The following is a 21,487-nucleotide window of genomic DNA, read 5'->3' on the forward strand; positions in this document are numbered from 1 at the left end:
AAAAAAATATCACAGTTTCCACAAAAATATTGAGCAGCACAACTGTTCATTCCTCAGTTCATTCCACAACTAAACAAAAATCAGTATATTAGAATGATTTCTGAAGGATCATGTGACACTGAAGACTGGCGTATGGCTGCTGAAAATTCAGCTTTGCCATCACAGGAATAAATTACAATTTAAAATATATTAAAACAGAAAACAGTTATTTTAAATTATAATAATATGCAACAATATTACTGTTTTTATTGTATCTTTGATCAAATAATTGCAGTTTTGGTGAACAGAAAAAGATCTTACTGACAACTTTTGACCACTCTTTTTTAGTGTATGTTTTGGATTATTAATGTGTACATACTTTCAAACACTTTCTTCTGTAAAGTGCTATAAGTGACTGGTCCACTCCTTTCTTCTCCCCTTTCCGAAGAAGGACTGAGTTGTCCTGGTGTGCATGTGCGAGATAATTCAGAGCTTCTCTTATCCTGCAATGGAAAAGATAATTGTAGTACAAACTTTCCAATTCAATGCAAAGGCAATGTCTCTTGTCTCTGAGTCTACATACTTTCCATTCTGATACTGCTCGAGACCTGTCAACAGGTAGGCAAACACTGTCTTGAACATGCTGTAGTCATCATGCCATTGCTGGGAAGAGAGGGGAAAAAAGTAGTTTAAAATGATCAAATACATGCACTACTGTTCAAAATTTTTTAAAGTCTTTAAAAGAAGTCTCTTATGCTCATCAAGGCTGCATTTATTTGATCAAAAATACAGTAAAAACAGTGATATTATAAAATATTATTATTAATTAAAATAAATGTTTTATATTTTAATATATTTGAAAATGTAATTTATTCATGTGATGCCAAAGCTGAATTTTTAGCAGCCATTGCTCCAGTCTTCAGTTGTGCTGCTTAGTATATTTGAGGAAAGCATGATACATTTTTTCAGCTTAATTCATTAGAACAGCATTTATTTGAAATATAATTTTTTTGTAACACTATAAATGTCTTTACTGTCACTTTTGATCAATTTAATGCATCCCTGCTGAATAAAAGTATTAATCTCCTTAAAAGCGTATAAAAATCTTACTGACTCCAAACTGTTAAACAGCAGCATATATTATACATTTAAAGAAAAAAAGAGTAGAATGCCTTTTTGATTTTACCAAGTATTCATCCATGTCCATGTCTTCTGGTTTAATGAGACGGATTTTAGATCTGGCCTCTCTCATGATACTGATAGCCCTACAAGGAAAAAGTACCAGTTTAGATTAGTCCAATTATTCAATCTTAACCTATTCCCCCCAAAAATATAAGGAAATGGGTACCGATCATCAAAACTCAGGTTACGATCTGCAAACTGCTCCAGTAATGTCCTCTCAATGACACGGTTAGGTGCCTGGTTTTGGAAAAAGTAGACCAGAACATGCTGGAGTCGAGGGTCCTGCTGGGGTGTGGTCTCTTCCTGAGACAGCTCATACAATCTGGAATATTCCTCATGGAACGCCTGATGAAGAGATCCAAAAGATTTCCAAAGAAATAAACAGGGTGAGCTTGCTAAATAAAGTACTAAGTAAACTAATTTAATATCTAAGTTTATGTGAATTATTATCTGAATATATGAGAACTGTGAAGTAGCGCCATTTGGTGTGTTCAGCCGCAGAGTATTTTTAGGTTGTATACCTTGATGAGTCCTGCTTCAGGTCCGTCTTTGTCAAAGACCTGTCTTGCCTTGGCAATTGCAAAAATGACGCCCTGCATAGCTGGTGTTAGCATCATCTATTCAATTACAGATTAAAAATATGTCAAAATTGTATGTTAAATTTAATGTATGAAGTAGCCTAGTTTTACAATTCATGGAACCTTTACCTCCTCATTGTAGCCATCGGCATCAGAGCGCACCAGAATCTTGCCTACATTGGGTATCTCGATCTCAGACACATCATTCTCAGGCTGGCTGCGCGTGGCCGTGGCCTGGTTCCCCTCTGTGGATGAGGCCTCCGTCTCTGCCTCTGGTCCTCCCTCATCACTGATGACCTGCTCCTCCACCTCCACCTCTGACTCAGATCTGTCTGTAGTGGCTGACTCCACCACAGGCTGCTGAGAAACACGAAGAAAGAGGGTGTTGAATGACTGTCAATGATCTTATCCACTCATTATAGTCTATAGAGATGTTCACTCATAACGTCAATTTGTAGGCAAACCAGGAAGTCTAATTCACCATGGGATCCCTCAGGAATTTCTAATTGGTTTTTAAATCAGCGGAAATGTGAATCTCTGAGCGTCATCTGACTAGATTTATAGTAGTTTTCACCCATCAAAAGACTGTTTTGGCAGTCATTTGGCACTTATTCTTTGAAGAAACCAGCAGTGAATGCTAGTAAGTTGGACAAGGAAATGTATTTTATTTTAAATTTTCATCATTTATTCCTTTTAATGCTTCAATGCATGGATGAATGTTGAATGTTTGAAAATAGTGCTGCCCACTTTCTGTGTACAACAGTGATGTGGGTTTTTGTGTACCTGACAGAGTCACTATCATAATTGAAACTAAACCTGAAACCATTAAAAACGTTTTCAGTTAAAATGAACAATTAAATTAGATTTAACATAATACATGTAGTTTCACTGTAATATACTGCACATGTTGGAAGTATGTTTTACATCTAAAATGTTTTATCAAAATGTGTGAATAGTATGAAGTATGAATTATAATTTATTTTATGGTGAATTTGTGTATTATATTTAACAAGACACACACAATATAAATACTGTTTATTAAAATAATTTGTAAAAAATAAAATGTCACACACGAGTCACATTACATTTATTGAAAAACGGTAAAAGCTCCCTGATTATATTTTATTTAAGTAGTTATTTTGTTAAATGTGTTAGTGTTGTGTGCTTTTGTATGATGGTACTCTGTTACAGAGTCATTATGATAACTGAAACTAAAACTGAAACCATTAAAAATGTTTTCACTACTTAAAAATAAAATAATCATGAAATCTTCAAAAAATTATAAATAAAAGTATTTTATTTCAGCTAGTTGCCAAGGAAACATTTCTCTTTTTCATTTAGTTTAAGTTCAAGTACTAAAATAACTAAAACTAAATAAACTAAAACTGAAAACTAAACTTAATATAAAAACTATACAGACATAATTAAAAAACTAACAAAAATGACAGACACAACAAAATGACTAAAATGTTAACTAATATATGATTATATATATATTATATATATATAATTCATTATATTAACTAAAACTATAATAGTGTATCAGTAACACTAAAATAACACTGGTGCTTGACAGATAACATCCAATTTATCTGACCACCATTGTTGTCCTTATGTTGTAGAAAATTCTTCAAGTATTGTTAACTGCCTTATTTTGCTTACAAATATCCTTGAATGCAATATGAGATACTAACCACTAGAGGTCCTATCACTACCATTTATGACAAGGCCTAGCAACTACATCATGTAGTGACAGCACAGTCATAAATCAGGAGCACCAATAAAATCAATGAGTCAAAGAGAGGAACAGCAGAAGAATAAATCCTGTGTTGTAAGTACAGAATGGACTTGCTTGACTGAAACTCCATATACTGAGTCAATAATATCCAAGATTACGCTCTCTAAAGACTAGACAGCAAGAACACATGGCGCTTAAAAAATTGCCTGTTGATTGAAGCATCAGGAAAATGTTCTCCACAATCATTTAATGATTGCGGAAAGGTAGGAATCCAGTTGATCCTGATGGTGCATGCAGGAAACACAGAGCTCAGGTTCTATTTAAAGCTCTTCTCTGACCCACTGTCCCCAGCAACCTCGCATTAAACTTGAACCAGAAAGACTGATGAATGTTGGACGGCTCTCAGCTGTCCGATGAACCTTATCCACATATTCCTTTCCAAAACGTATCCTCTTACAAAATACCAGAGCTTTTGCACAACACAACATATCACAACGCAACAGATAAAACATTAAACATTAAGCAAGTGCAAACAAACAAGTTTGTAGTGATTTAACCACTAATGTAAATCTAGAATATTCTCCCCACATTCCCATACATAGTTGCCAAAATATACACAAACATCTTTTCTATATTGAAATCCTAAAAAAATCCACTAAAAACATTCATAATTGTAATGAAAAAAGAATATTATTAAAAAAATACATATTTTCTGTATAGAAATTCCTGACAAATCCACTAAAATGATCACATTTTAATGAAAAAAAGAATAAAAAAGTATGTTTAATACACTAAATTGCTTATAATAATGAAAAATGAATATACAATGCATTTTATATATGCACATACACAATATACAGTAATGATATACAGTTAAAATGAAAAATTAGATTTGTTTTAATATAATACATGTAAGTTCACTGTAATATACTGCACATTTTGGAAGTATGTTTTACATCTAAAATATGTTTTTATCAAAGTGTGTGAATAGTATGAAGTAAAAGTATGAATTACAATTTATGTATAAATTGTATATTATATTTAATAAGACATGTACAATATAAATATATTCTTTATTAAAATATTGTTAAAATTATTTGTAAAAATAAATGTCTCATACGAGTCACATTAAAATTTAATGAAAAGTAATACAAGCTCCCTGAGTATAGTTAATTTAAAACAGTTTTATTAATATTTAACTTACATGGTTAAAATGTCATCACATTATTTTTGTTAAATGCATTAGTGTTGTGTGTTTTTGTGTGATGGTACTCTGTTGCAGTTTACGTTGTGGAAGAAAACTGTGACCCATATGCACTGTACGTGAAGCCTCCAGTGCTGTATATGTGACCTATTTTCTGCGCGTCTCAAATAACGCTTTAACACTCTCACCTGACTCTGATCTGGCTTCTCTTCATCTGGCGGGCCATGTGTCTGGCTGCTGGCGATACGCTCCTCACCTTCCTCTTCCACATTCTCACAGGGCTCTGATGATATCGAGTTGAGAGCTGTTGAATTGGCCATGGGCTCTGGAAAGGGAAAGCACGTTGAAGATATACCTGCAATGGATACATGGAAAACATCTGACCTGAAGAAAAAGGTTCTGACCTTCACTGTCCTGGGCAGGTGCTGGTGTTGAATCTGTGGGTGGTTCTTGGGACGCTTCATTTGTTTGTTCTTGGACTGGTTCTGGGTTTGGCTCCTGCTCTGGGTTCTGTGGCTCTTCAGGGATGGCTTTCTCTGTGTGTGTTTGAACTTGCGCTTCTTCACGTTGGGCTTGGCAGAACTGCTCTTCCCATTCTCTCAGTTCCTGCTGGAACCAGCGGTTATCCTCCCGAACATAACACCTCATGATAGACGGGAGGGAGTCCATTCCTTTCAGAACCTGCCCTGTTTCATTGTCCGTGTCTTCTATCATTCATATGCAAGAAAAAAGTCATGTTCAATTTCATTATTGTAGCAGATAGGAAAAGCATTACAAAAAGGCCTAATGTTACATAAATGAGTGACAGCCCAAATTTTATCCGTCAAACTTGAAATCTTACTTAACATTCTGTGGTAAAAAGGTGTTGTTATGGCTCTGCAATCTCGATACTTGACATCCAGAGTGGCTAGTTAATGGAGTTTTGTTCATTCAGCTCCTAAAATCAGCCAGCCAATCTCAAAAAATGCAAGTGCAAACTTCTTGTTCTTTATGACATTGACCTTTGTTCATTTTAAATTTCCATGATGTTTTCTCCATTAAATAAAAAGATTGCACGAAACGAAGTGTGTGCGATTACCTGGAATTTTATATGGCAGTTCTGCTTCATTCTCTGAAATTTGAGGATATTTGATTTATTTCCTTCATAAATCTCAATCTGTATACTAAATGTGAATTATTTGATTTTATTTAAAAAAAAAACAGATAACGTGCTGAATGGACTCTGGTGTGAATCTCCAGTTTCAACAACTCTGATAAGTAAAAACTAATGTGATATGCAGCCAAAGTTAACTTTATTTTAAGAAAAACACTCAAAAAATGTCTATTAATGTCAATGTTTATGACATGTTGACTGTCCGACTTCTTGACACTTGGGTAGATTTCCCCTTCTATTTTTACTCTTTTCCTGTCTTCTACTGTTATATTTAGTGTTTCAACATAACAACAACCTGATACAATTTTTTTCACAATGTTAAGCTATGATAAACCTTAAGGCCCTATGATGTCTGTGATGTGGCAAACACAGACTGAATCGCGAAATCAAGTCCTAAAAATGGAATTTACACTATAAGGCAGAATGTCACGGAATTTGCCAAATTTTGGATGGATACATCAAAAGTAGGCTAGTACAGCTAAATCAAAACGCGATATAGACTGGTGTCTGTGAATATTAAGCTGCAAAAATACCATTTAAATATGAGTCCTGCATATTCTGCATGTCTCAGTGTGAATGAATGGCGCAGCCGTGCGGTTTCATTTACTACACACATACTGAAGCACGCATGACGCTTGCGGTGTTTCCAGCCTCTGCCGTCTGCTCTGAGAATCACTTCATGAGCATTTTACCATTTCTTTAGAGTAAAACTATCATCATATCATATTCAAACAGAAACCTAGAGGTCTTCAAAGCAACCTGTCAAAATAAAAGTTTGGTTTAACTTGAAGAAACCATGACAGAATAATAAAATTATTATTAAAACATTATTTTTAAAGGAATATTAACCAGAAAAGTATTTATTTACCAGAATTTATTTAGCAGAAAAATATAAATACACAACACTGTATTTCTGGATTTTTTTAAATAGATAAAATCGATTAATTAGAGATGTTTAGGATTTAATGGAACCGTTAAGATGGAATCCAGAAAATTTATGAAAAACAGAATTTGGTAAAAAAATTAAACTGAATTATTAATTAGATATGCTTTTGACTATTAATATTTGGTCAAATATTTTGGTAAAAAATATTTGGTAAAAATAAAACTAAATTTGAGAAAAAATAAAACCTATCTCATAGGGCCTTACAATTTTAATTTTTGTTAAACCTTTACTAAATTGCTGTTTAATATTGTAAGTTTCATGATTTCAATTATTTAGACATGCTTTTTTGATTAATAAAATTTAATTTAACCATAAAAACAGTCTAGAAAAATTAAAACGGAAAAATTTAATTTGGAAAAAAATTTAAGAAATTTGGTAAAAAATATAATGGGTTTCATAGGGCTCTAAAACTGCATTAGAAGTCATTTATAAAAAATAAAAAAAAGACAGCAAGTCAACTTGCAATGTCATTTTGTTTGGCAGACATAGCTAGAGTACCTGCCCTTGAACAGTGGTGGCTGTGTTTAAAAAACACTTTTTTATTGTTTTAATATAAAAACATTTACATAATGCATTAAACGCCCACCCCTATTTCAAATAAATATTTATAGTACTTTATTTTTTACAGAAAATACTAGAAAAACTAATCAAAATAAAAAGCATTAGATAGTTAAAAGCATTAAGAGTATTTGATGTTCACAGCTTGGCAGAGACTCTAAAATAATAAAGTCTGCCAGCAAATCTATCAGCATTAATTTCTAAAAGAAATCCGAGCTAAAGCCAAAGCCTTAAATCAAGTGTGTGATGTGCTTGGCTCCTTCAGCAAAATCTAAGTTCATATGCGTAATCTGAGAAGCACATGGGGAAAGTACCTGCTATGAGGTATGGCAGCTTGCCATTGATGTACATGAGGCAGTAGGCGCTGGCGTTGGTCATGCCACCGTATGAGTCTCGAACCAGCTCCTCCCAGGTTGACTCTGTCACCATTACATCGTTGTACTTCAGCCAGCGTTTATTAGCATGATCATAGATGTACGCCCAGTAATGGCCAGCGGAGGCCTGTCCTTCATGGACGAGCACAGCGTGCAGCCTATAGGGCACCTGGAAGCATCAAATAAGAAGACAGGGTACATTGAGGTGTCATGCAAATTTCTTGAAAGGGCTCAGTCAATATAAAAGTACCAATGAGTGTTCAGGATATAGACTTTACCTGACACAGACTGTTATCTGAGTACATGCCCTCCAGGGCCTGGCTGACCTTGTCAATGCTGGCTTTCAGCTCTGCACACAGAGAGGGAACACAGATCAATACGCTACGCCTGAGGCCAGGATACAGTCACAAACGCATTAAGATAACTGCTTGTGAATATCGATGGCCTTCAGAACAGAAAAATTAAAATGCACATTACAGCTCGGATACAAAACCTAGTGAGCTGCCTCGCTGCCTACTGCCTTAGACAGCTGTCTTCTGTGGCATCAAGAACTCTGCGTGCCAAACAAATAGCACTCAGCATGCAAAATGCACAGAAGATTTGACTCACAACTGATTTCAATACAGGTGACAAAATATAATGAAAGCATAAATAAACATAGCACATAGTTCTCAATTTTTGGTAAAATAGTCAGTATTTTTAAAGCATTTCTATCAATGCTTTTTAGTACTAAAGGAATTTTCAGTTAATTATTTAAATTATTTTTCTCAAAGTATCTTGAACATCTTGAATTTATATTTTCACAGATAAAATGTGTATTTTGTTATTAACTATGGTATGTGTGTAGTTGTAGGACATCCAGGTTTTTTCAGCTACTGTTTTATGAATAATGTAAATATTTGGCCATACTACTTCAGACATAAAAGTTTGGTGTAGGTATGAATTTTAATGTTTTTGAAAAAAGTACTCACAAAGACTTTTGCATTTATTTGTTTAAAAATATAGTAAAAACAGTAATATTGTTTTTAATAATATTATGGAATATTATTACAATTCAAAATAGCTGTTTTCTATTTTAATATATTTTTGAATGTAATTTATTGGATTTACTGAATTTTCATCAGCCATTACTGCAGTCTCTAGTGTCACATGATCCTTCGGAAATAATTCTAATATGCTGATTTGTTGCTCAAGAAACATATTATTATTCTTATTATTATCAATGTTGAAACAGCTGTGCTGCTTTTTGTGGAAATTGTGATTTTTTTAGGATTCTTTGATGAATAAACAGCATTTCTTTGAAATGGAAACCTTTTGTAACATTATTAATGTCTTTACTGTCACTTTTGATCAATTTAATGTGTTCTTGCTAAAAAAAAAACGTTTTGACGCTACACATTTACTGTAACATATTGCTTTCTACATAGGAGGCAAATTGGCACATTCTTAATTACACTGCATTCTTTTTTGGGAAAGTCTTTGCATCTAGAGTGCACCTATGATGCCTTAAAATCACTAGGATTTGAGGCAGAGTTTATGTGTTTACTTAACTACATTGATTCAAGCTTCACTCAGTGAAGGATCTACCGTTTATGGTGTTCTCAACTTCTGCTCTCCAGCGCTGTAAGCAGCTCCTGACGAAGTACAGCTCTTCCTCGGTCACGCTGTGAGGGGCTGGTTGCAGTGGCACCTCTATGGGGGGTCTGCACTGAGTAAAAGGCTTGTGTATGGGAGTTCTCTGTGTAGCTGTCTGCGGGCAGCCCGAGCCATCTGATGAGCCTGCATCGTCTGGTTCTGTTTGACTACAGCAAGAAATTAAACATTTAGACAGGGACAAACAAACAATAGGCACAGTTTGTCACACAGCTGATGAATAAGAATGCAGGAAAACAGGCCTTGCCTGCTGTCACTTGAGCTGGGTTCTGTGTGTGCGGCAGGGTTCATAGGTACTGAGGCTGGAGACACGTTTGTGGGTTTAGTGGTGGCAAACTCCAGCACATACTGCAACATGTCTGCCAGGGGGTATTTGGCTGGCCCTGAGCCATAGTTTTTATATCTTTAAAAAAAGAAAGTTATAGTTTAAATATTTAAAATTGAAAAACAAACCACAAATAACAATTTTTCAAAGATTACTTGCAGTGTTGACCAGGATTTAGCCACTATTTGGCTTTTGAACGTACCCCTCAAGTTTCTGCTGTAGAACTGTTAACTGGTCCTTGAGTCTCTTGACTTCTCCTCTCCTACCATGGGTCTGATCAACATTTTTGTGGAGGTATCTGCTCACAGAAAAAGTGAATTTCCATTTACCATTGCTTTTTATACTTTGAAGAGACAAAATAAACAAATAATTAAATAGATAAGTAAACTAATAAATGAATATATAAGTAATTATACTTAAATAAACTGATAAATAAATTAAATTTTTATACAAAAATATAAATATATTTATACAAAAATATACATAATTAAAAATAAATAAATAATAAATCTACAAACAAACATAAATAAATATTTACTGTTATAAATATATTTATAAATTAATACATATATCTATGAATAGATAAATCTACAAATAAATAAATACAAGCTGTAGTAATGACATTTCTCACCTGTCCATATAGATCACTTGGGGAAACTCCAGTTTTTTGTGTATTTTTTCTGGTCGCCCTAAAGACTGATTGAACTCAAATCTGGATAGCTCAAAGGTCAACACTGGTGGCAGCTTAGAAAACCACCTCTGCAAACAATGAAAAAACACATACTTTTAATTAATTTAAAAGAACCTGTGCATGTCAGCGCCTAGTGGGCAGTGCGCTGACATATAACGCCCTTGCGTGTCGGGCATCCCCAGTTCAAATCCCGGCTTGAGGACCTTTCCCAATCCTGCCCCCCCTATCTCTCCCCCATTTCACTTCCTGTCTGCTCTACACTATCCTGTCATAATAAAGGCAAAATGCCAAATATAAATCCTTAAAAAAACAAACATATATATAAAAGAACATGTGCATGATTCACAATAATATCCTTATTCTGTTTTCATTATAATATCTTGATATCTTTGAGCCTTTCTTAGCTCAAACAGTAGAACATGGTGCTAGCAACACCAAGGCTATGGGTTTGATTCCCAAGGCAAGAAAAGACTAATAAATTGTGTACCTTGAATGAAGAGTCTCTTTGGATAAAAATGTCTGCCAAATGTATAAATGTTAATGCAATGTAAACAACAGAATAAATGACAGGCGTTCATATAATTGTATGTAGTTAAAGTAGAAAGACTCACCTCTTGGCCAGAGGACACTGTCTGATCTGAATCTCTGTGTAGCTGTCTGCGGGCAGCCCGAGCCATCTGATGAGCCTGCATCGTCTGGTTCTGTTTGACTACAGCAAGAAATTAAACATTTAGACAGGGACAAACAAACAATAGGCACAGTTTGTCACACAGCTGATGAATAAGAACGCAGGAAAATGGGTCTTGCCTGCTGTCACCTGAGCTGGGTTCTGTGTGTACAGAAGGGTTTGTGGGTACTGAGGCTGGAGACACATTTGTGGGTTTCGTAGTGACAAACTCCAGCACATACTGCAACATGTCTGCCAGGGGGTATTTGGCTGGCCCTGAGCCATAGTTTTTATATCTTTAAAAAAAGAAAGTTATAGTTTAAATATTTAAAATTGAAAAACAAACCACAAATAACAATTTTTCAAAGATTACTTGCAGTGTTGACCAGGATTTAGCCACTATTTGGCTTTTGAACGTACCCCTCAAGTTTCTGCTGTAGAACTGTTAACTGGTCCTTGAGTCTCTTGACTTCTCCTCTCCTACCATGGGTCTGATCAACATTTTTGTGGAGGTATCTGCTCACAGAAAAAGTGAATTTCCATTTACCATTGCTTTTTATACTTTGAAGAGACAAAATAAACAAATAATTAAATAGATAAGTAAACTAATAAATGAATATATAAGTAATTATACTTAAATAAACTGATAAATAAATTAAATTTTTATACAAAAATATAAATATATTTATACAAAAATATACATAATTAAAAATAAATAAATAATAAATCTACAAACAAACATAAATAAATATTTACTGTTATAAATATATTTATAAATTAATACATATATCTATGAATAGATAAATCTACAAATAAATAAATACAAGCTGTAGTAATGACATTTCTCACCTGTCCATATAGATCACTTGGGGAAACTCCAGTTTTTTGTGTATTTTTTCTGGTCGCCCTAAAGACTGATTGAACTCAAATCTGGACAGCTCAAATGTCAACACTGGTGGCAGCTTAGAAAACCACCTCTGCAAACAATGAAAAAACACATACTTTTAATTAATTTAAAAGAACCTGTGCATGTCAGCGCCTAGTGGGCAGTGCGCTGACATATAACGCCCTTGCGTGTCGGGCATCCCCAGTTCAAATCCCGGCTTGAGGACCTTTCCCAATCCTGCCCCCCCTATCTCTCCCCCATTTCACTTCCTGTCTGCTCTACACTATCCTGTCATAATAAAGGCAAAATGCCAAATATAAATCCTTAAAAAAACAAACATATATATAAAAGAACATGTGCATGATTCACAATAATATCCTTATTCTGTTTTCATTATAATATCTTGATATCTTTGAGCCTTTCTTAGCTCAAACAGTAGAACATGGTGCTAGCAACACCAAGGCTATGGGTTTGATTCCCAAGGCAAGAAAAGACTAATAAATTGTGTACCTTGAATGAAGAGTCTCTTTGGATAAAAATGTCTGCCAAATGTATAAATGTTAATGCAATGTAAACAACAGAATAAATGACAGGCGTTCATATAATTGTATGTAGTTAAAGTAGAAAGACTCACCTCTTGGCCAGAGGACATTGTCTGATCTGAATGAAGCAATTCAATCTCTCCTTCAACCATGGCACCCTCCAAACATTCATCTAAATTATTGAAGCCGTTCACTTGGAGAGGGTATTGTCCAAATTGCTCAATGTTGGACACAATCTTTTCTGCACACAATTACACAAATATCATCAAGGACTGTGATAAACAGAATAATTACAGAAGAAATATCATTCTCTTACCTTCATGAAGTCTCTCAGCCACAAATGTGCCATAAAACAGCTGGACCATGGGGTTGTTTTGTTTATCCTCTGGGTTACTGAAAATAACAGCTGCCATGTTTTATTTTTGGGACAAAAAAAAAAATTCCTGGCGAGTACATTAGCAACCAAATATACCATATAATTATTCATGATTCTTTAACAAATGCTACACTCATTAGCATTTATTAATTAACCCTCCACAGCAAGATGTTGCCTTGGGGTAACAAACACATTTTCTTCATGTTGCAAGCACATGATGCATATAAGATGGCAATAAAATTATTTTAAATAAACCATTAAAAAGGTTTGTCTCACTATTTTTTAAATACATTTTAAAATCATTTTCTGGCATGATGCACCCTGTGGTGGATTTGTCCGCTGGAGAACTGCCCTCAAAAAGATTTTTTAAAGTTTTCCACCCATAAAAAATGATTCACATTTCTTAGTAAGTAAAGTTAATTTTAAAAGAGTTTATGAAGAATCGCTTCAATGTGTTTCTTGCCAAAAAGGAACATTGTGAAACTGTGGAATGGATTAAAGATGCAGTGAACATAGATGTAGCCACTACAAAATATTGCAGTTATCAAATATCAAATGTAATTATTTTTTATTTAGACTATTTTGTATTATATAATATTATATAATATTATACAACTTTAATGATATTAATATTTTTGAGGTCCATTTTTTGTAAGAAAACATTTAAAGCATCACAAATGAAAGCATCAAAATGAAGTCATGCTCACCTCAACAAAGGCTATTATTATTTTTAATCTATAAACTTACTTTCCATTAGCAGCCAGCTGGAATGCATCCTCGAGCCAGTCAAGCAACTTGTGTGTGAATTCACTGACATCCTAGAATAAGCAAGCTTAAAATAAACACTGTTTTCCAATAATTCAACACAGTGTCTGTTTAGAAGAAGCTCTAATGTAGCTTTATAAAGTGCTGTGATTGGCAAACATTTCAAGATACCTTTTATTAGCCCGTCATTTGCAACTGTTTCATTTTAAAATTAGCCCCCGACAGAACAGCTGTGAATCATATTATTCAAATGATGTACCTGTTGTGCCTCACTGGTTCTAAATGCATCCCTGAGAAGCTCGACTGCTGCAGAGGGGTCTACAAACCTACGGTTTGAGCCCACCATCAGAGCAAACAAGCAACGCAACTCCTGCATGAAGGCAATGTTTCTTTTCTCCTGCAACAGAAATTCAGTCAGTGCATAGTGGAATAATTCACATTTTCAAGTAGATCTACTAGTGAAGCTGAGCAATATTGGCATAAAGATAGACAGTAATTCAACTGAATTTTAGTTTAGAGGAATTGTTCACCAAAACAATGAACATTTGCTGAAAACTGAACATATATAAACATATATAAATGACATTCAATACAACACAAAGACTAAACGATACTCATTCTCATCTGGCAGATTACTCACTGAATGACTCTTGCATTTCTCCAGCACACGCTCAGACAGGCAGTAATTGAGCACCAGTCTACGGAACACCGGCAGATGGAACAGAGACTAAACACAAGAGAATTTCGTTTTTTAGTCTAGCATGCATTAGGCCATGAACAATTATAGTCGCACTATTTGAACAGTTTTATTGACACAGTTGTTGCTGATTTTGTTGTCATGTTTAGTAACATCTTTTGATGTCAGGGTGCATTTCAGTTGAGTATTACCCTTGTTGTGTTTCATGTACCAAGTTTTAAAGTATTTTATGAATAAATACTTGGGTCTCTTGGGTCAGGGGTGGATTTAGTGAATTGGGGGCCCCAGGCAAAATATAGGATATAAAATGATAAACCTCACAATTGAGCGTTAAACCAGGGGTGAGTCAGAAGTATAAATTATTATATTAATTTAAAACGGGGTTATGTGGGTGGATTTTCGCATTGAACAAAAACTACAGACTGGATTATTGAAAATGAACATTCATTCCCTGCCAGTAGGAGGCGCTTTTGGAACGTCAGAAATATAGAATGAGAAAAGTGTGAAAAAATATAGCCTATATTGATGAGGAAAGTCCACTGATGAGTTACCAGCGTAAGCCTGTGTGTGCAAAGGCTGTCTAATTCTAAACTTTAAAATACATTTATTTTTAGTTATTTTAACTACAAATTTAAATAAAACTGAAAAAAAAATAATGAAAAGGCAATTATACATTTACACACCTAAGGATTATATCAACCAAAAAAGTAACTGCGTATGTGTCCTCTACTTGGTTCCTTCTCATAAATGAGTAAGCGGCATTTAAAACAATTATAAACATATAATACACACTGTTTCTCAATATTTAATTACAGTTTCAGATGCGTAATATTTTCATCTCCTTCAAGCAGGATACACAAAAAGCACGTTCAATTCGGACAGTTGTCGTGGTAATACCGTAAACAGCAACCGTTCGCGTGTCAGTGCTTAATGCGCATCTCCTATATGAAAAGCATTTTAGGGGGCCCTTGGCTTTTGGGGGCCCAAGGCGGTCGCCTACGTTTGCCTAATGGGTAAGTCCGCCCCTGTCTTGGGTAATAGATGTGATACTATCAACAATTTAAGAAGCTAACAAGAGGCACAGTGTGTAATCTTTGCTGGCATATAAAAATAAAGACAACCCACCTTATATACTGAAAAACTGAACACATGCACAACCGATTTGCAATAGCAGGAAACAAATTACACAATGCTTGCTCATGTTGGTCAAAATCAACATGTAACAGTCTAATAAGCACAAAAAAAGACATATACACATATAAACATATAATTCTACCTTACAGATGCAAAAAAGGTTTCTCAAAAAACCTTTAGGGGTCGATAAGATTTCAGAATGTTTCTGAAAGAAAATTCTTATGCTCACCCAGTCTTGATCAAAAATACAGGTAAAAACAGTAATATTGTGAAATATTATTACAAATAACTTTTCTGTTTTAATACATTTTACAATATGATTTATTTCTAAGATGGCAAAGTTGAATTTTTAGTATCACGTGATCCTTCAGAAATCATTCTAATATGCTGATTTGGTGCTCAAGAAACATTATTATCAATGTTGAGAACAGTTGTGTTGCTTAATATTTTTGTGGAAACACGTTTTTTTTTTATTCTTTGATGAATAGAAAGTTTAAAAGAACCACATTTATTTACCATTAAAAATTTCTGTAACAAAGTCTTTACTGGCAATTTTTTACTGTAAAGTATTCATTTAATTTAAAAACCTGAAATGAAAACTTAGCAGTAATGCATTATACTAGGTATATTCATATTCATGCTGGGACTGTTTTCAAATGACATCATTAAACTGCATTACGGATGAACAAAAGATTGTTTGTTACTTATCTGTAAGCCATAAACTCACTCGATGAGTTCATGCCTCTCTTTATCATCAAAACAATGCTCTATTTAATTAGCTCAGACATCTATCAATATCAGTGAAGGCTTATATTTCAACACAGACATCTGAGAAGCCTCGCTAAATTCAGTCTGGAGTGGGTATAATAAAATTACAGCTCTGAGATGCTTCTGCAGTCAGGAACAGGAAAAAACAGACACTCCACCTGATCTTCTCTATTCTCCAGTCATTAGCAACACCGCTAATTTAATTTACACTATGGCCAGATGATGTAACCGGTTAGAAGAGAGCCATTACTGCAGTCCTTTTGTTTTACAATTGGATTTCCTAATGAATCTGTTAAATTATTCTATAAAATTAAAAAGTTCAGCACTCACAATTACCTTTCACAACACAATTCTTTTCATAATGAAACTCATTCTAAAGATTCAGCTTACCAAAATGCCTGAAATTTGTGATTAAAAACTCCACGCACCTGAATGACAGCGCTGAACCAGCAAGTATTTCCCACATTACGGATGCCCACAGGACAGTCCTCTTGTCGGATCCAGTCAGCAGGGCTGCAGCTCTCTCCAGACCCCTCACACCTCTTTCTTTTCATGCAGGCCGCATTCTCTTCTGCACTAACCTCAAGAGCCCTAGAGTAAAAACAGGAGTAGGTAAGACAGTCAACACCAGAGTCTGATAGTTACTGCTGCCCATGATTTCTAAATTCACACAACACCACTGTAGCAGGAGAGAGAAGCAATTGTAATGCTCTGAACTGTTTCATTCACACTCAGGTTAGTCATGACACTTGCTTAGGCTATGGTTAATAAAATTCCATCTCTCTGCCAAAGAAAAGGGTGTTCAAATTTTTTTCTATTTTTTCCTTTAAATTATTTTGAGAAATAATGTTTGAGGGTGTCAATAAATTATCCTGTTTTGATGCCCTTGATAACCAGCTTGTTGTTTGAAAGTTAACATGAATGATTTTGGAGGCAACTGTAACACATTAAAATTAATTGTAAACTGACATGCTGAGGACTAGGGCTGGACAATAATTCAATATCAATATGTATCGCGATATAATTCTTTTCAATAACGGTGATATGATTTTTAAACACATTTCCGATATTTCGATATACATTACCAGTGATATATCGTGATATAAATGTTGGCCATATCGTCCAGCCCTACTGAGGACTGTTTTTGACTTGTTGGCTGATCAGTATATTTAAATAAAGACAATTTAACTTATTTCAGATACTTACTGTATTTTTGAAACATTATTTCTTAGTTAAAAATAGTATTATAGAACAGCAAAAACTATTCATTAACATTAAAGAAATAATATTATTTTAAGGTGTGCTCTTATTTGAGACTCGGTTTGTTCATATAATTTGTCTTCCAACTATTACAATTGCCCCCAAGTACTGTAACAATTATTAGAGAAGTATGTTCTTAGAAGTTTTATAATATGATATAGTCCTTTTCATTACAAGTTGATTAATTATAGTTACTTGTACCCAAAATCAGTGACATGTACACTACCTTTTTTTAAAACTTTGGGGTCGGTAAGATTTTTTGTTTCTGAAAGAGGTCTCATTTATTTGCCATTGATTTGACCAAAATATAGCAACATGATTATTATGAAATACAATTTTCTATTTTAATATATTACAATGTAATTTATTCCTGTGATGGCAAAGCAGAATTTTCAGCAGCCATTACTCCAGTTTTCAGTGTCACATGATTCCTCAGAAATCATGTGTACTCGCTGAATAACGGTAATAATATCATTTGGAACAGCAATGTACTTTTGGCACATGCAAATATTTCTCATACAAAAAGCAGATGACTTGTACATTTGTAGTAGTCAATGAGTTATGAAGGAAAGTGTAAAAATGTTACAGTTGCCCCTATTGGTAATGAACCTGTGCAGCTCTCTCTGCTCCGCTTCGGCCTGCTGTGACTCCTGAAGACTAAGCTCGATGGCGGTCTGCAGATCATCTTTAGCAGCACCTGAGAACAAGTCCATACTACATGAGCATAAAATAAACATGACATTATCTGTCACACTGCTATATAAATAAGTTCATCTTTGGAAAATGTGGTGACATGAAAGTCATTTGATATTAATAGTGTTGTTTAAGCCCACCGTTCTGTGTATTGGAGGTGTTCCTCTCATTATTGGCTTTAGTTGGTTCTTCGGGCATGTGCTCCTCTTCTGGGGGCTGGGTGGTCAGTAGCCCAATGGCATGGCTGATGTCACCTTGACTAGCCTGGATAAAGAGTTTTCTCACAATTAGTCATCCCTACTGAAATACATGAACATGTTTTGCTGTGTTTTAGCACATGCTTTGTTTTAGTACCACATCTAGGTTACCAAACCCTCACCGCTGAATGTAAGGGAAACTCTCGCACATGGTATGATTTTCATATTTACAAACATTTGTCAGGCTTATTTTCTATCAATAGCCATGTCAGTATCATTACATCTGCTGCTCGTGTTATAAACACATGGATAAGTGCTGCTGTACTAAGCATACATTCAGGGCACTCTGGAGAACCTGCAGATCCTGAATGCCAGTAATCTCTCTGAGCTGGTTAAGCAGCGTTTGGCTCTGAAAAAGACAAGCAAACATGCTGTTTTTTAATTTCTATGGATCAAAAATTCAAATGCTTTGCCACAGGCATATTGAGGATACTTCTGTTTGTGATAACAAGACCCACTTGAGCAATTAACCACTCAATAACAGGATCCGTTACAGAAAAAAAAGAGCAGGTGTGAACTGATCAAAACAAGAATATGATATGAGACGCAATTTGCACTTGGATTTATCACCCAGCATAACCTCATTTCTGACTCAGGTGTCAAATGAGCGTGGGCTGGAGGAGTCTATAGCTGGCCCGATCAACAGTTATGAAAGCCTTGGGCATGAAAATGTCTACATCTTCTATTAAATCCATATCAGATTTGATTTTTTCAAGTACAGTATGCCTGAAAATAGGCTTTAGCATGTGGCATGTAAACATAAAAAAAAAAGACTGTGGCCCAGATAATAGATGCAGGAGCAACAGAACTATATAAAGACATTCTGACAGCAGGTGGGAATGTCAGCATGGCTGTGGAGGCAGCCAGACACCCTAGGCTGGGAGCAGAAGACATATATGGTGAGCTGGAGGCCTGTGAGTGGCACTCAGAGCTCTATTTTGGGCCTTCGACACAGATAGCGCTTGTGTTTATCATAGATGAGCTCGAGTGACACAAGCAAACACAAGGAAATTCACTAATTCCTAGATTTCATTCAGAAGGTAGAATTGAGTAGTTAAAAACTTAACTTAGAAGGGAAATTTAAGAGAACATCATTTAAGGGGAAAATGCAAATTTAAACATTTAAAACCCTTCAGAACAGAATCTCAGTCTGTACAAGATTCCTATGGTAGTTTTTATCATAATTTGAAAACAATCCTAATGGGATCAAATAATCATCTAAAAATCAAACAAGTGCATAAACTGGATATTGGATTCTGGATACTATATTTGATTCGGAATTTTGTGTAATGCTTGTCAGAACTGCACAAATTATTTTTCAATGAGAAAGGGTTCCAAAGGGTTTCAAAGGATGGGTTCCAAATTAGGATAGAAATTCCAATAGCATATGTTTAAGATTTTATAAACATATTTGTAAAATTAAATATTAAACGTTTGCTCAAATATAACCAGTCTACAACACCTACTAACTGTTTAAAGCAAATAAAACGGTGACAGCCACTGCTGTGTGTCTAGATCTCATTAACACAAGCCGTGTTACTATTTTTAATTTTAATACATTTTCTGTAAAACACAACACACTCACCGAGTTTTCAGACGTTTCCCCATGTTCAAAATCCTGTTCAACTCTCATGGCAATGACTTTTTAAAAGAATATTTCTCCAAGGCTTCGCCCTGACTCCAGAGTTTGACCTACTCCAAACGCCCCCCTTCACACACACACACACACACACACACACACACACACACACACACACACACACACACTCACGCTCGCGCTGGGAAACATCGTGAGCGCGCTTGGTAAACAGTCAGGAAACGTCAAGAAAACTGACTAACCTATTAATCATGACAGCCTCACTTAGGCAGAGGTAATGTGGATTAAACTAAAATAAATGTCAATTTTGGTTTGCTGAAAAATATAGGCAATAAACGATTTAATTTAGCCATAACCATATGGTAAAATAGCATTTAGTCACCGCTAAACAAAATGATAAACCTTCTTAAACTTTTTGAAAGACATCTCACATGAATTTGGTAATTGCAGTTACTAAATTAATACGGATTCTCCTTAGTTTATGAAGCTTAATTTCTTTGAAGACAGTGTGACTTGCACCGTAGTAACTTGACATTTATGGCAGAAAATATTGTTACTTTAGTTAGGGTATGTAAATAAAATTAATAACTAATTAATATAAATACATAACCTCTCCACATCTTTAGGACCAATAATAAGTAATCATATTCTTCATGATAAGCTTACTGCAGTCTGACAGAATGTGGTAATAGCCTAATTTAAAGGGTTAGTTCACCCAAAAATGAAAAGTGGCTTGTGTTTTACTCACCCTCGAAGCATCCTAGGTGTATATGACTTTCTTCTTTCAGACGAATACAGTCGGAGTTATATTAAAAATTGTCCTGGCTATTCCAAGCTCTATCATTGCAGTCAGCGGGTGTTGCAGTTGAACAGTCCACAAGTCGTCAAATAAAGCGCGCGCATTCATAATAAAACGTGCCTCACATTGCTCCAGGGTGTGAATACAGGCCTTTTGTAGTGAATCCATGCGTTTTTGTAAGAAAAATATCCATATTTCAAACGTAATAAACACTTTTCTCTCACTTCCGTTATCTGTCATACAGGGAAGGCGTTCCGGCGTAAATTATGAATTGACTATTAGAAAACCTATTGAAAATATAAGAAAAACCTGCTTAAACTTGTATAATTTTAATGGCTACTACACTATATCACACTGTATTTACTGTGTATTTGCTAACTGTCAAATACTTCTTGATAAAGAATGTCCTTACCACATTACAATGACCTTAAAATATGCACACATTTGTTTTTCTTGATCTAATTCTGTAAAGCAGCTTTACAATTTCCTGCTCAATATATAAATAAGAAATAAAGAAATAAAATATGTATTTTAAGATGATTTTACTGATAACACATAATTGTATAATTATGATTCTGTATGTTTTATAGCCCATTATGTTCTAGTTTACTATGCTTAGGGTCCATGAATTGAGCATTCAGAGTACACATCCTATTCACTGAACC

General features: G+C 34.8%; 1 protein-coding gene across 3 annotated transcripts in view; it reads right to left on the reverse strand.

Moving 5' to 3' along the window:
* LOC107681181 (ubiquitin carboxyl-terminal hydrolase 28-like) overlaps positions 1-20,161 on the reverse strand; it is a 22,990-nt gene extending 2,829 nt beyond the window's left edge. Inside the window, exons 1-24 of one of the 3 annotated variants that reach the window (XM_016477389.1) lie at positions 20,012-20,161; positions 18,701-18,775; positions 18,310-18,433; positions 18,086-18,173; positions 16,645-16,807; positions 14,258-14,344; positions 13,877-14,014; positions 13,600-13,670; positions 12,793-12,869; positions 12,569-12,717; positions 10,322-10,449; positions 9,893-9,988; positions 9,613-9,768; positions 9,300-9,514; positions 7,991-8,061; positions 7,653-7,881; positions 5,086-5,388; positions 4,870-5,006; positions 1,869-2,096; positions 1,683-1,778; positions 1,328-1,506; positions 1,166-1,244; positions 563-642; positions 359-482 (exon numbers count right to left, since the gene is read on the reverse strand). In XM_016477389.1, coding sequence (XP_016332875.1) covers positions 359-482; positions 563-642; positions 1,166-1,244; positions 1,328-1,506; positions 1,683-1,778; positions 1,869-2,096; positions 4,870-5,006; positions 5,086-5,388; positions 7,653-7,881; positions 7,991-8,061; positions 9,300-9,514; positions 9,613-9,768; positions 9,893-9,988; positions 10,322-10,449; positions 12,569-12,717; positions 12,793-12,869; positions 13,600-13,670; positions 13,877-14,014; positions 14,258-14,344; positions 16,645-16,807; positions 18,086-18,173; positions 18,310-18,433; positions 18,701-18,775; positions 20,012-20,059 — 3,141 coding nt within the window. In that variant the 5' untranslated portion in view covers positions 20,060-20,161. Of the gene's footprint in view, positions 1-358; positions 483-562; positions 643-1,165; positions 1,245-1,327; positions 1,507-1,682; positions 1,779-1,868; positions 2,100-4,869; positions 5,007-5,085; positions 5,389-7,652; positions 7,882-7,990; positions 8,062-9,299; positions 9,515-9,612; positions 9,769-9,892; positions 9,989-10,321; positions 10,450-11,188; positions 11,345-11,468; positions 11,565-11,897; positions 12,026-12,568; positions 12,718-12,792; positions 12,870-13,599; positions 13,671-13,876; positions 14,015-14,257; positions 14,345-16,644; positions 16,808-18,085; positions 18,174-18,309; positions 18,434-18,700; positions 18,776-20,011 lie in introns of all 3 variants that reach the window. The other 2 variants (XM_016477388.1, XM_016477390.1) reach the window with 2 other exon arrangements.
* Positions 20,162-21,487: the final 1,326 nt, after the last annotated feature.

Source organism: Sinocyclocheilus anshuiensis, unplaced genomic scaffold, assembly GCF_001515605.1.
Source record: "Sinocyclocheilus anshuiensis isolate Anshui unplaced genomic scaffold, SAMN03320099.WGS_v1.1 scaffold412, whole genome shotgun sequence".
NCBI lineage: Eukaryota > Metazoa > Chordata > Actinopteri > Cypriniformes > Cyprinidae > Sinocyclocheilus > Sinocyclocheilus anshuiensis.